This window comes from Oncorhynchus kisutch, linkage group LG30 (genome assembly GCF_002021735.2).
Source record: "Oncorhynchus kisutch isolate 150728-3 linkage group LG30, Okis_V2, whole genome shotgun sequence".
Lineage (NCBI taxonomy): Eukaryota > Metazoa > Chordata > Actinopteri > Salmoniformes > Salmonidae > Oncorhynchus > Oncorhynchus kisutch.
The window spans coordinates 5,924,366-5,940,442 of NC_034203.2; the positions used below are offsets into that span (position 1 = coordinate 5,924,366).

The following is a 16,077-nucleotide window of genomic DNA, read 5'->3' on the forward strand; positions in this document are numbered from 1 at the left end:
ATAGATACGTACAAATCCTAATCTCAATGATCCAAGAGGAAATGTAGTAAAAAATTATTTCAGAATTTGAGTCATATGTCAGTTGTGAGAATGACCCGCCTATAGGATGTGTCCAATTACACATGACGCAGTGTTAGTTCTCAACTAGGTATTGTTCAGTCCTTTTTTCCACATCAAAGCTCAGTGAGCATACATAAACCTCAATGTATCTACTATGCAGAGTCAGATGAAACTTAAATTTCAACTCACTGCCCAAAGCAGCAACACAGAAACAGGCACCGGATGTACTACAGGACACCCTAACATACACAAGTGTTCCCACAGAGCCCCCTAGGACAACATCAATCTAAATGTATACAGCGTCAGAAATAAACATTATCGAAGGGAATTAAGCTGCTGTTCTCAACCTTCTTTCAAACTAAATAGCCTAAGCTGGGAAACACTGAACATGCCATGAGTAGGGTCGTGTAGCTTACACCACACACACAGGTTTTGTTTTCCCTCCCTAATGCGTCGTATGAAATGACTCACGCAGCCCAGCAAAGCATTCGGAGGGAGGCTGGACCTACCAGCAGGTGCTGGTGTAGCCTCTTGGTCCTCCGCAGGGTGCCCATGATGCGGCGGCCCATCTTTTTGGCGTACCACACCGAGTTGAGCATGCTGTTGCTTGCTGCCACTGCTGCTGCTGCTGTGTGTAGGTGCTGTGTCGACGCTGCTAACGCTGTTGCAGGCTTAGGGGTGGTGGTGGTTGGAGGGGAGAGGACAGGACAGGAAGAAGGTGGGAGGGGGGGCTTCACTCCAGCTTCACTCTAGCTCGTGTCATCCGCCCTACCCTCCCCCTCTCACTCACAAACACAACGGAGGCTGCAGAGGCAGCGTCGGTGGGTGCTGGAGAAAGCAAGAGTTGGATTCTTGACCGAGGTCGCAATAGGACGGACGAATGGACTTCACCTTTTTATCCCACAGATGAGAGGGTCTGAGGGAGTCCAGAGGAGCTTAGAGGCTAGTTATCGCTTTCACTCGCTCTTTAATGGGCACTTAAGTCTGCGCAGTCGTCCAAATTAAAAAGCAGGCTCTGGACGTGACGGGAGAACCAAATCACCCTCTTGGGGCGGATTAACCTGTGGTGAAGGAGAGAGCAGCATGTTCATCTGATGAGGAGACGAGTGTCTGTCCTGGTGCACAGAGAATGTCAGACTGGTGCAGGGGATGGGAGACGGCGAGAGAGAGAAAGGGGTGTGTGTGTGTGTGTGTGTGTGTGAGAGAGAGAAAGTGAGCTAGAAAGATAGCCGTGTCCAAATCTTCATCTCTGAAATACTGCTTTATTAACCACTTCTTCCCCTCAAGCTTTCCTCTCTCTTCAATTCACTCCCTCTCTTCAGTCTCCCACCCACCCTCACAATTTCAACGGGTTAGTGCTTGGTCAGATCCAGATGTGTTCGATGTCGTTTTCGTCCTTCTGTTCACATTCTAAAAATTAGTCAGCAGGGGAAGCTCACATTCGGATAACGCTGACTTAACGCTCCAGTGATGGAGAGGGGGGAGGGAAATGGGTTGGCAGTATTGAGCCCAGCATTCCACCACAAGGGGAGCAGAATGCTCTGGAGATTTCTCAGGAGTCTCATCCAAGAAAGCATTAACGGCTATAGTCTCGATTCTAGAAGTCCTCACCACATTGCCAACGCTTACAGTGGCTTGTTGCAATAGTGCAAGACATTGACGTGCATGGGTTTTCTTTTGGCATTGTTTCGTATTTGGCTCACATAACCCTGGTGTGAAATGGAAAGTATGTGCAACAGTCCCTACAGCATAGTGAAGAAATGCAAACTAACACATATTATTTTCTTTGGTGATAGTGTTTTTACTAATAACAAATTACTGAGTTCACTTTGGATATCACTGAATGCCGAATGAATACAGACATTCATTCAGCACATGTACTGAATGGGTTGTAAATCTCAGGGGTGGGATGGGTCCCGTACTAGGTCTATCCCACTTTCTTTCTGTAATAGAAAGCCTCACTAAATATGACCTTTTCATAGGTTAAGCACTCTCCCCCCCCTGCCTTTTTCTTCTCCTTCAATTGCTCATCCAAGGACCTCCATTTTCTTGTTGTCAGTTTTTTCTTTGGTCCGCATCGGCATTCATCTCTTGCGTTGCCATGGCGCTGCTTGAGCTAGCGAGGCAGGGATGTAGAGGGAGAGAAACATACAGTACTCCCTTTTCTACTCTCCTCCGCTGTGCCATCACTTTTTCCCTGCTTTCAGTGTCTTTCCGGGACAAGCAATTCCATTCATTTCTGTTATCAGTAGCGAAGATAGCAGCCACTGACGTCACTGATGGGGAAAGGGCAGCTCACGGTAATGCCATTGATGAATTGTGAGAGAACAATAGACTGAGGGATGAGAAATTGCATTGCCAAGGTTTCTCTGCGTATAGCCACCTGCTGTCATTACAGTCCTCATTATCAACGTACAAGCATACGTGCACACACGTTTATTGGGTATCGGCTAAAGGGCCAATGACAAATCTGAATATCTATTCAAGAGAATGGAGGTTCATCATATTTTCTAATGCCATAAAAAACTTGCAAAATATATTAAATGATCTACAGTACCAGTCAAAAGTTACTCATTCAACATTTTTTCTTAATTTTTTACTATTTTCTACATTGTAGAATAGTGAAGACATCAAAACTATGAAACAACACATATGGAATCATGTAGTAACCAAAAAAGTTACTACATGATTCCAAATGCTGAGCACTTGCTGGCTGCTTTTCCTTCACTCTGCTGTCCAACTCACCCCAAACCATCTCAAATTGGGTTGAGGTCAGGTGATTGTGGAGGCCAGGTCATCTGATGCAGCACTCCATCCCTCTCCTGCTTGGTTAAATAGCCCTTACACAGCCTGGAGGTGTGTTGGGTCATTGTCCTGTTGAAAAACAAATAATAGTCCCATATCGTATCGCTGCAGAATGCTGTGGTAGCCATACTGGTTAAGTATGCCTTGAATTCTAAATAAATAACTGGCAGCATCACCAGCAAAGCACACCCACACCACCTCCTCCATGCTTCACGTTGGGAACACATGCAGATATAATCCATTCACCTACTATGCGTCTCAAAAGGATTTAGCTGTTGGAATCAAGAATCTCAAATTTGGGCTCATCAGACCAAAGGACAGATTTCACAAAGGACAGATTTCCACCGGTCTAATGTCCATTGCTTGTGTTTCTTGGCCCAAGCAACTCTTCTTATTATTGGTGTCCTTAAGTCGTATTTCTTTGCAGCAATTCGACCATGAAGGCCTGATTCACGCAGTCTCCTCTAAACAGTTGATGTTGAGATGTGTCTGTTACTTGAACTCTGAAGCATTTATTTGGGCTGCAATTTCTGAGGCTGGTAACTTATCCTCTGCAGCAAAGGTAACTCTGGGTTTTCCGTTCCTGAGGCGGCCCTCATGAGAGTCAGTTTCATCATAGCGCTTGATGGTTTTTGTGACTGCACTTGAAGACACTTTAAAAGTTATTGAAATGTTCCGTATTGACTGTCTTCATGTCTTAAAGTAATGAGCCTACCAGATGAGCTAAATAACTTCTATGCTCGCTTTGAAGCAAGCAACACTGAAGCACGCATGAGAGCATCAGCTGTTCCGAGATGACTGTGTGATCACGCTCTCCGTAACTCATAAGACCTTTAAACAGGTCAACTTTCACAAGGCCGTAGGGCCAGACGGATTATCAGGACGTGAACGGTCTGTAGCCATGAAGTGCTTTGAAAGGCTGGTCATGGGTCACATCAACACCATTATCCCAGAAACCCTAGACCCACTTGAATTTGCATAACGCCCCAACAGGTCCACAGATAATGCAATATCTATTGCACTCCACACTGCTCTTTCCCACCTGGACAAATGCAACACCTATGTGAGAATGCTATTCAACACCATAGTGCCCTCAAAGCTCATCACTAAGCTAAGGACCCTGGGTCTAAACACCTCCCTCTGCAACCAGATTCTGGACTTCCTGACGGGCCGCCCCCAGGTGTAAGTGTATGTAACACATCTGCCCCTCAAGGGTGCGTGCTCAGTCCCCTCCTGTACTCCCTGTTTACCCATGACTGCATGGCCAAGCACGACTCCAACACCATCATTAAGTTTGCCGACGACACAACAGTGGTAGGCCTGAACACCGACAACAACGAGACAGTGTATAGAGAGGAGGTGAGAGACTTGATTTTACGATGGACTGTCATTTCTCTTTCGTTTGAGCTGTTACCATAATATGGATTTGGTCTTTTACCAAATAGGGCTATTTTCTGTATACCACCCCTACCTTGTCACAGCACAACTGATTGGCTCAAATGCATTGAGGTAAGAAATTCAACTAATTAACATATAAGGCACACCTGTTAATTGAAATGCATTCCAGGTGACTACCTCATGAAGCTGGTTGAGAGAATGCCAAGAGTGTGCAAAGCTGTCATCAAGGCAAAGGGTGACTACTTTGAAGAACCTCACTTTTTTGGTTACTACATGATTCCATGTGTGTTATTTCATAGTTTTGATGTGTTCACTATTATTCCACAATGTATAAAATAGTCCAAATAAAGAAAAACTTTTTGACTGGTACTGTATGTCTCTGTATTATATGGTGGGCTTGTGTAAAAAGGATGTGAGCAGAGGATACATCTATCTTGCTTGGCAGTCGATTTACCACTTGTACATTTTATCCACTCACCTACGAAGTTCAAATCACCTCTCATTTCATGACAAGCGGAGAAAACTGTAGCCTAAATTGAAACCGTCTGAAAAGCTCATTCTAAGGGGAAGATCAGAAGAATTTCCATCTCACATGGATTAATAAAGTATTATTTCTCAAATAAATGATCAAGTGTCAGCGAATGTGGGGTGAACATAGTCAAAATAGGCTGCTGTTTTCGTCAGGGTCGGGAGGATCCATTCCATTTTCACACCATGCGCCATCTTTTGACAATTGAGATAAAGACAAAATGATTGTGTAAAAAAATCAGCCATACTAATAAAAAGCGAATTCGCTCAACGCCAACGGCAACTCATAACCCTACCTCAAAAGTCAGCAGAGCATCTAAGGGTGAAGCTGGGAGAATGTGGGTTACCTGGAATGGCGCCTGGCTTGTGTGGTAGGAGGTTGAGGAGGAGCAGGTGGGAAGGAGGGACGCCTCGTGGCTTTGGGAGTATGGGGCGGGGGCCAAGGGGGGAGGGAGCTCCTGCTGTCCTAAAGTGGACGGCCCGTCAAAGATGCATTCCAGAGAAGCTACCTACAGAGGGAGGTAGGGGCACGGAACTCAAAGGGTTACCATACAGTACAATAAAAGGACAAAAGAGAAAGCAAGAGGGGATGGAAAGAGAAGGTGGGGGGGGCAATACATAAAAATAAACTGCAGAGTGAAATGAGGAGATGTGAGGAGAAAGAAAGTAGAAGACATAGAAGAGAAGGTAAGAAAAGGGGAAGTAAGGGAAAATAATATGATGGGTTGTCTGCGTACACAGAGAACCTAGCATAGCAGTGTCATGGTGAGCTACTGTGTCTGCAGTTTCTTGTAGTAGACTGCCAATATCTAGAAACTGATTCATACAGTGCATTTGGAAAGTATTCAGACACCTTCACTTTCCCACTTTGTTACAGCCTTATTCTACAATAGATTAAATAGTTTTTTCCCTCAGTCTGCACACAATACCCCATAATGACAAAGCGAAAACAGGTTTAGACATTTTTGCTAATGTATTAAAAACCAGCGGTCTAAGGCACTGCATCACAACGCTAAAGGCATCACTACAGAGCTTGGTTTGATCCCGGGCTGTATCAACTGGCCGTGATCAGAAGTCCCATAGGGCGGTGCACAATTGGCCCAGCGACATCCGGGTTAGGGGAAGGTTTGGCCAAGGTAAGTAGTCATTGTAAAATAAGAATTTGTTCTTAAACTGACTTGTCTAGTTAAATAAAGGATCAATTAAAAATATATAAGTATTCAGACCCTTTGCTATGAGACTCGAAATTGCTCAGGTGGGTCCTTTTTCCATCATCCTTGAGACTTTTCTACAACTTGGAGTCCACCTGTGGTAAATTAAATTGATTGGACATGATTTGGAAAGCACACACCTGTCTATATAAAGGTCCAACAGTTGACAGAGCATGTCAGAACAAAAACTCTAACCCGGAAGCTTACAAGAAATCCTGCTAACCCTTGTGACGAACCATCAAACAGAGCTAAGATTGAATCATGCTACTCCGGCTCCGACACTCTTATGTGGCAGGGCTTGCAAACTATTACAGACTCCAAAAGGAAGCACAGCCGCGAGCTGCCCAGTGACACGAGCCTACCAGACGAGCTAAATCACTTCTATGCTCGCTTCGAGGCAAGCAACACTGAGGCATGCATGAGAGCATCAGCTGTTCCAGACGACTGTGTGATTAAGCTCTCCATAGCCGACGTGAGTAAGACCTTTAAAACAGGTCAACATTGACTGCGGGGCCAGACGGATTACCAGGATATGTGCTCCGGGCATGTGCTGACCAACTGGCAGGTGTCTTCACTGACATTTTCAACATGTCCCTGATTGAGTTTGTAATACCAACATGTTTCAAGCAGACCACCATGAACACAAAGGCTACCTGTCTAAATGACTACAGACCCGTAGTACTCAAGTCCGTAGCCAGGAAGTGCTTTGAAAGGTTGGTAATGGCTCACATCAACACCATTATCCCAGAAACCCTAGACCCACTCCAATTTGCATAGCGCCCAAACAGATCCACAGATACAATATCTATTGCATTCCACACTGCCCTTTCCCACCTGGACAAAAGGAACACTTATGTAAGAATGCTATTCATTGACTACAGCTCAACGTTAAACACCATAGTAAACTCAAAGCTCATCACTAAGATAAGGATCCTGGGACTAAACAACCTCCCTCTGCAACTGGATCCCATTCTCATCGATGGGGCTGTAGTGGTGTCCACATCGACAACAAACTAGAATGGTCCAAACATACCAAGACAGTCGTGAAGAGGGCATGACAAAGCCTATTCCCCCTCAGGAAACTAAAAACATTTGGCATGGGTCCTCAGATCCTCAAAAGGTTCTACAGCTGCAACAGAGAGCATCCTGATTGGTTGCATCACTGCCTGGTACGGCAATTGCTCGGCCTCTGACCGCAAGACACTACAGAGGATAGTGCGTACGGCCCAGTACATCACTGGGGCTAAGCTGCCTGCCATCCAGGACCTCTACATCAGGCGGTGTCAAAGGAAGGCCCTAAAAATTGTCAAAGACCCCATCTACCCCAGTCATAGACTGTTCTCTCTACTACCGCATGGAAAGCGGTACCGGAGTGCCAAGTCTAGGAGTTTTTACCCCTAAGCCATAAGACTCTTGAACAGGTAATCAAATGGCTACCCGGACTATTTGCATTGTGTGCCCCCCAACCCCTCTTTTTACACTGCTGCTACTCTGTTTATCATATATGCATAGTCACTTTAACTATACATTCATGTACATACTACCTCAATTGGGCCGATCAACCAGAGCTCCCGCACATTGGCTAACTGGGCTTTCTGCAGTGTGTCCCGCCATCCGCCATCCGCCAACCCCTCTTTTACACTACTGCTACTCTTTGTACATCAAATAAGCATAGTCACTTTAACCATATCTACATGTACATACTACCTCAATCAGCCTGACCAACCGGTGTCTGTATGTAGCCTCGTTACTGTATATAGCCTGTCTTTTTACTGTTGTTTGATTTCTTTACTTACCTATTGTTCACCTAATACAGGCTCTAACCAATAGTGCAAAAAAGGTAAGTAAGCATTTCACTGTAAGGTCTACACCTGTTGTATTCAGCGCACGTGACAAATAAACTTGGATTTGATTTAGAAGGAATTGTCCGTAGAGCTCCGAAACAGGAATGTGTCGAGCCACAGATCTGGGGAAGGAACCTAAAGAACACAGTGGCCTCAATGATTCTTAAATGGAAGAAATATGGAACCACCAACACTTTTCCTAGAGCTGGCTGCCCGGCCAAACTGAGGAATTGGGGGAGAAGGGATTGTCAGGGAGGTGACCAAGAGCTCCAGAGATGGGATAATCTTCCAGAAGGACAACCATCTCTTGTAGAGTGGCCAGAAAGAAGCCTCATCACAGCCCACTTGGAAATTTGCCAAAAGCACCTAAAAGACTCTCAGACCATGAGAAACAAGATTTTGTTGTCTGATGAAACCAAAATGTAACTTGTTGGCCTGAAAGCCAAGCATCATGTCTGGAGGAAACATGCAGCACTCATCACCTGAGCAAATACCATCCTTACGGTGAAGCATGCTGTGGGGATGTTTTTCAGCAGCAGGGACTGGGAGACTAGTCAGGATTGATGCAAAGATGAACAGTTTAAAGTACAGAGGTCCTTGAAGGTGGACCTTCAGACTGCGGCGAAGGTCCACCTTCCAACAGGACAACGACCCTAAGCAGACAGCCAAGAATGCAGGAGTGGCTTCGGGACAGGTTTCTGAATGTCATTGAGTGGCCCAGCCAGAGTCCGAACTTGAACCCGAAAATAGCTATCCAACCTGACAGAGCTTGAGAGGATCTGCAGAGAAGAATGGGAGAAACTCCCCAAATACAGGTGTACCAAGCTTGTAGCGTCATACCCAAGAAAACTTGAGGCTGAAATTGCTGCCAAAGGTGCTTCAACAAAGTACTGAGTAAAGAGTCTGAATACTTATGTAAATGTGGTAAGTTAATTGTTTTATACATTTGCAAAAAAAAAAAAAAAAAAAACGTTGTTTTGTCATTATGGGGTTGTGTGTAGATTGATGAGGGACATTCAAATCCATTTTAGAATAAGGCTGTTCCAAAATGTGTAAAAAAGTGAAGGGGTCAGAATACGTTGAGTACGTTGAGCACTCAGGCAACACCGATTTAACTTTAAGCAATTAGTCTACTTAATTAACTCAGTCAGAACAAGGCAATAATAAATACTGGCTAACCCATAAGCTCTCCAGAACCATTATTGATTGTACCGTTATTAACCTTAGACAATGTAGTTTACAAGAAATGGCATAGAGCTGTTGAGCTCTAGACAAAACATCAAGTCACTTTTTAATTCCTTTGACAATTCTAGACAAAACATTGAGCATCGTAACAGCATATTGAAAAAAGCACCCAAGAGTGTTGTCTGAGCAGACTCATAACAAAGGTTTCTTTAAACGAATGGGCAAGTTTTTTTCTCACAATGGGTCATTAAAACATGGCATGACACACCTGCCATAACAATTTCTGACCAGGCTATGTATGTTTATGACAAAATTACTTCACTGTCGCCACCACTGGCTCAGCCAACAGGAGTGGACAATGCAATGCATGATAAGATGCATGATATCAAAGACAGACTGTAAACCTTATGAGCAAGAAACAGGACCATTTAACAGTGATCAATGCTTTAAACTGGAGGCAGAAATGTGCAAACAATTCAATAGATGACAATATGGTGGAAACAACGTAATGGCTTGATTTGATCTCCGGATGGCAACAAAGAGTCTTCAACCAGCAGGTAAAGTGACTATGGCCCAGTCCAGAAACAACCCCTTGCCTTATCCATGCACTTCATGTAGATTTGAAATAATAATATAGGTATAAGCAATATGGTAGGAGTTGCACGCGTCCTTCTTACAGATTAAGTTGTTTTTTTGCCATGCTGGCTTATACCTATCCAATCCTTTGGGCTTCTGAGTGGCGCAGAGGTATAAGACACTGCATCTCGGTGCTTGAGGCGTCACTACAGACTACCTGGTTTGATTCCTGGCTGTATCACAACAGGCCGTGATTGGGAGTTCCATAGGGTAGCGCACAATTGGCCCGGTGTAGGCCGTCATTGTAAATAAGAATTTGTTCTTAACTGACTTGCCAAGTTAAAAGGTTAAATAAAGAAATCTGCTGTAAGTGCCTAAGGGGAACAGGGGCATACAATAGTAAATTATGCTACCATGGATGTTAAGTTAAACTGAGTCCAAACATTATATAGTATCATTGTTAAAGGCTTACAGGCCTAGGATGCCATCAAGCAGCCATTGCACCTCCAGGTCTAAGTCGTGCTCCAAATTATGGTGATAAACATTAGAGAGACTACACTAAAACACACACAGAGCAGATGAAGAACCATCAGGTCATAGCAACTTATGCTAGGCGAGGGCAAATCTTTAGCTACAAAAAAAGGACAGGGCAATAAATAGTGTCAATAGATGCAATTGTTATATGGCTGGAATTGGGCAAATGATGCAGAAACTCTAGCTTGATGCTTCAGTTAACGTTTTTCAATGTCAATGCATAAGGTAGGAGCTGAAGACACATGCCCAAATATGTGACGATGTACAAACTATAAAACGAATCGACAATTAACTTGAACAGTTTTGGATAGTTTTTCTTGTAATTTTGCTCAATTTGGAAATAACATGTGACTTGTTTCAGGAAACTAGGCATATGTTACGCATCACTACTTCACAGGAGGCATTTGAATGTAAACTTTGTTTTTATTCAAAATGCATTTTTTGGCAGAAATGCCTTCATGTGTCTTAATAACAAACTTGCACGAATACAATTGTTATACGAATACAATTGTTAAGTTACGAGCCTAGTTGTTTTAACCACGGAAAAAGACCGGAATATTCCCGCTAGCCATGATTGGCTGAGATAATGGTTGGGCTGGACATACCGAGAGATGAGTTCGGATTGGTTTGCAATGTAGCTCACTTCTGTCTATAAGGTGAGCTGGTCAGTATGTGTCGGCAAGCCTTTTTAATGCTGCTTTCTGAAAGATATCAAGTATTAGAACTGCAAAAGTGTTTCTCTCCCTCCGAGTTTTGAAATCAGTGGAATGCCCGGTGGAATTAGAGAATGATAGCCAAAGAGATTAACAAAATTCTGCCGTTTGATTACAAATATGAAAAGGGAGTCGAAAAGAGAACACACAGAAGGCTGTTGTATTAAACACCTGCTCCAGGTCTGCTTACATCTCCAAACTAAAGGGACCATGGTATCCATGACAGAGGGGAGAAGCGTCCATCCATATATACAGACTTTGTTGCAACTTAAAATTGAGTTTAGGAAGTTGGACGATGTCTGTCTGGTTAATGCACTGCAGGGGAATCTCACATGTGAACATGAGCGAAGACAAGTATGTATTAGTACATGTACAGTGCCTTGACAAAGTATTTATGGATTTCTTCACATTTTATTGTTACAAAAGGGGATTCAAATAGGTTTGTCAACAATCCACACAAAATACTCTGTCAAAGTAAAAAGATTAAGAATTCATAACTAAATAGTCGTTAAATAAGTATTCAGACCCTTTTGTTTAGGCTACCCTAAATTAGTTCAGAAGTAAAAATTTGCTTAAAGGTGCAATATGCAGAAATCCCTCAACCATTTCTGGTTTGCTAAAATTCTAATAGCCTAATTTCAGTTTATGTGACAAAACAATCCAGTGTAGAGAATCATTGTACCATCTAAACTGCTGTGAAATATCTTTTCAACAAGCAAAAATATTGCATTGTTTGAACTGGTGTAAAAAACTAAATTAAAAGATGCAAAAACAAAACTTAAGGGGAAGCAGAGAAATGGTGCACGTAGAAAAGATCTACCGATTCTTAGAATTGCTTTCAATGATAATTACAGATCAATAACTTACATTTATATCACCCAAAAGTTACATATTGCAGCTTTAACAAATCGAACACATCACTGAGTAACTGTTTCCTTATTTTCAAGTATGGTGGTGGCTGCATCATGGTATTGGTATGCTTGACATTGGCAAATAAAGGGGATTTTTTCAGGATAAAATAAACAGTCTGCTTTACACCAGAAACTGGGAAAGGAATTCACCTGTTAGCAGGACAATAACCTACAACAAAAGGCCAAATCTACAATGGAGTTCCTGAGTGGCAAAGCTGCAGTTTTGACTTAAATCTGCTTGAAATCTATGGCAAAATTTGAAAATCAAATTTGACTGGTCACATACACATATTTAGCAGATGTTATTGCAGGTGTAGCGAAAAGCCTGTGTTCCTAGCTCTAACAGTGCAGTAATATCTAGCAATACACAACAATCTAAAAGTAAAATAACAGAATTAAGAAATATATAAATATTAGGAGAAGCAATGTCAGAGTCCAGTGTGTGGATATATCTAGACACACACATATCATTCAAGAGTTTTTATTTATTTTTACAATTTTCTACATTGTAAAACAACAGTGAAGACATCAAAACTATGAAATAACACATATGGAATCATGTAGTAACCAAACATGCGTTAAACAAATCAAAACATATTTTATATTCTTCAAAGTAGCCACCCTTTGCCTTGACAGCTTTGCACACTCTTGGCATTCTCTCAACTAGCTTCACTTGGAATGCTTTTCACACACACACACACACACACACACACACACACACACACACACTCAATTCAAAAGTTTGGGGTTACTTAGAAATGTCCTTGTTTTCGAAAGAAAATCACATTTCTGTCCATTAAAATAACATCAAATTGATCAGAAATACAGTATAGACATTGTTAATGTTGTAAATGACTACTGTAGCTGGAAATGGCAAATACTTCATATAATATCTACATAGGCGTACAGAGGCCCATTATCATTAACCATCACTCCTGTTCTCCAATGGCATGTTGTGTTAGCTAATCCAAGAGTATCATTTTAAAAGGATAATTGATCATTAGAAAAACATTGTGCAATTATGTTAGAACAGCTGAAAACTGGCTGGCTTTCTATCAAAATTCGTTTTTGGGCAGAAATGCCTTCTCGAACATGTGAACTTTCATGTGCCTTAATAACAAACATGTATGCCATCTGTAAATACAACTGTTAAAATTAAGAGCCTAGTTGGTTTAGCTACAGAAAAATACAGCAACCTTCCCGCTAGCCATGATTGGTAGAGATAATGAGTGGGTTGGACTGGTCATTATGTCTAGGTAATCCTCTCAAACGCGGCTTTTTTTTATTGCACCATGTAGCAAAACTGAGTAAGCCTAATGTCAAGTTAAATTGTAGTGTTAGCTAGCTAACGTCAGCGGGCTGGCTCGCTAGCTAAAGTTACGTGTATGATCTTATTTGTATCTCAGATCCTTTTGCTTGACTAATTATAGCCTAATGTTAGCTAGCTAACATTGAACCTAGTTTCTTAGCTACCTGCAGATTCATGCAGGATAGTAAATTCATGAGTTGGGATTATGGTTAATTGTTTACGTAGCTAGCTAGCTACATTTCATAACAAAAAACACGAGTTAGACAGAGCGCAGAATAACTGATGAATTTACGAACGCTCAACCACCGTTGAATATGGCCGGTGTCAGTAAATGTCGGCAAATAAGCATTATTAAATTGTTGCCAGCAGCACAGTTAGTCACCAATGCTCTGGATAACATGAAAACAGCCTAACCAGCTCTGCTAGGGTGAGTAAAATGGTCAGTGGGGTGTTCTCTCATTATGTGTCTGAAAGTAGCTAGTTAGCTAGCCAATGTTAGCCAGTTAGCTTGGGTGCTTGACTGGCATTGTGAGGCCAGAACGCTCGGATCTACCCTAACTCCTCGGCCAGAGAGTCCAGTGAGCGCTTGAATGCTCCAAGAGCCGAAACGCTCCGAATTTACGAACAGACAATGAGTCACCAATGCACTGGATAACATAACAGCCTAAACAGCTCTGGTAGGGTAAGTAATGTTCAGTGGGCCGTTCTCTCATGTGTGTCTGGTAGTAGCTAGCAAGTTAGCTTAGGTGCCTGAATGCTTTTATTAATTATTTAAAAATAAAAAAAATACTAACAAAACAGTATGTTGCTGATCTTGTGTATGGACCCTAAAATGTTTGGTATGAATATTAGTTCAGAACCTATGAACCTCAGCTATCATAGTTCAAGTATGAATGGCATTAATGAAGCCAATGGATTGAGTAGAATAAAATAACTATTGTGCCAAGGATGCAAGTCCTATAAACATGTACTGTAGTTATTACCACACGAGATCCCCACATTGAATATACTCTTCCTTGGCAAATAAAGGTGCGGTTCAGGTATGAATCTGAGACGTTCTTTTTCAGTCATATCCAATACTAGGTGTATCAAACTCCATTATTTGAATGATGCTGTGTCTGCATGTATGCATTACAATTATACACTTCAACAGTGTTTTTTTGTAGATATGAAAACAATAACTGAGATATGACCGTTCAATCTAAAGCAGCAGATGTCATTTTCAGGATACGTCTACAGCACGGAAAGCTTAACACCAGACTGGTATTGTGGTTGTTCATTATGTGATGGGAAATATGCAATATGCATACAAAATAATATACTTACCTTCCTTGAAAATTTTATCAATACTGCCCAAGATGACAATGTTGTATCTTGAAAAAAAGCATTGGAATTAAAAGTGAAATGTTTAACCTATTAACCTGCTTCATTATTTATGTATTACCAGTTGATCAAGAACAACTCCAATTTCATACATCATTGAAAATTTGTCTACGAATAATTAAGAATAAATAACTTCTTAGATTTGATGGAGACATTATACATGTATGATTTGTATCAGTGTGGACGAGAGACAGGGGAGCAGGAACAGAGTATTTTTCCAAGCAATGCAACGAAGCTGGATCATTCTGGCAATGATACCTGCACCATCTACACGCTGCAAAGACTCCGTAACTCTTCGCCATTGTACACGATAGCCCATTGCTTGGAGACTTCCTTTGACCGTTTTAAAGCCCCCATGAGGCATCCTGGCCTTCATGGCCCTGACTTTCTGGTCTAACTCTTCATCTGACATATCAGAATAGCATTCCCTGACAGACAGTGTTCTTTCATCCTTCTGTTAAAAAAAGCTAACCGTTAGTCATAAGATATGATTACATATCGACTATGAAACAAATAGGACATGGCCTGCTTATGAGTTGCAATGAAAGAAAGTTAGATTAATTCACCTGAAAAAGGCGAGAATAGGCGTTCGAAGCCAAATGTTTTTGGTTAGCTTGAGAATAATAATTGCATGATCTATTATTCAACGTTTGCATGTATTTATGTAATATAGTAGTATGTTATGAACCGACACTGAATCATAGGAGCTAACTACTATCTATGTAGAAGTTGGACGGAAGAACGCCCAGTACTGCTTACCTAAGATGCCATCATCACATAGTCCTTCGTAGGTGTCCGCTATGACTTCCTTTGTGTCGGAAAGAAAGGCTGAACAGTTTTGGTTGTAGCCAAACTGACACTCAAAAAATGGCTAAAATGGCTAAAATCAAATCATATATATATATTTTTTTTAACATTTAAACAAGTACAAGTCTCTTGTCAACAGACAACACTTCTCGTAGAAAAAGTTGTTATTTGAAGAAATTGAACATAAATGATTCTGAGCTATTATCCACTGTATAAAACCACTGCTATTGCTTTTGAATATTTTTTTGACCTAAAATTAAATGTAGAGATTCAGATGATATGGTTGATAACTAAATTTTGTTTTCAAATACATTTTTTGTTCTCAAAATATTTTGGGAATAAAATGGATAAAGTTTTGCGCTCTATTACAAAATATTTGATAGCCTCGTTTTTGCTTTCAGAATTTGTTTTTAATGGAAAATAAAAATGTTTTGCTCTCAACAAGACACAAATGTACCTCCATAGCATATAACAATTTGCCTGTGAATAACCAGACCTTCATACAAACTTGCTACGCAGAATTCTTGACGCACAACCGAAGGTGCTGCTATTACAGTAGTATGTTAGACCATATACCACAGGTATAACAAAACAATTATTTGTACTCTTCTAATTACGTTGGTAACCAGTTCTGCAAAAACAGTCAGGTTTTTAGTACACAATTATCAATTTTATTATACAGTATGCCTACACATTTATAGGCTATATACCTTTTCTTTTTTTATATAAAATGCTATGAAACCAAAATACCTTCAGTTTTGGTGATCCTCTCAGCTCCAGCTCATTTTCAAGTCCTCTGGTGGTTACAGTTCT

General features: G+C 41.5%; 1 protein-coding gene across 20 annotated transcripts in view; it reads right to left on the bottom strand.

The window, feature by feature from the left end:
• The window catches only part of dlg1b (discs large MAGUK scaffold protein 1b), a 242,222-nt gene that overhangs the window by 145,320 nt on the left and 80,825 nt on the right, over positions 1-16,077 (bottom strand). For 10 of the 20 annotated variants that reach the window (XM_020467259.2, XM_020467265.2, XM_020467267.2 and 7 more), the window contains exon 5: positions 5,139-5,300. The exons of 8 other annotated variants lie outside the window; for them this stretch is intronic. In XM_020467259.2, the coding sequence (XP_020322848.1) occupies positions 5,139-5,300 (162 nt within the window). Of the gene's footprint in view, positions 1-569; positions 1,339-5,138; positions 5,301-16,077 lie in introns of those variants that run through there. 2 more of the 20 variants (XM_031810896.1, XM_031810897.1) reach the window with 2 other exon arrangements.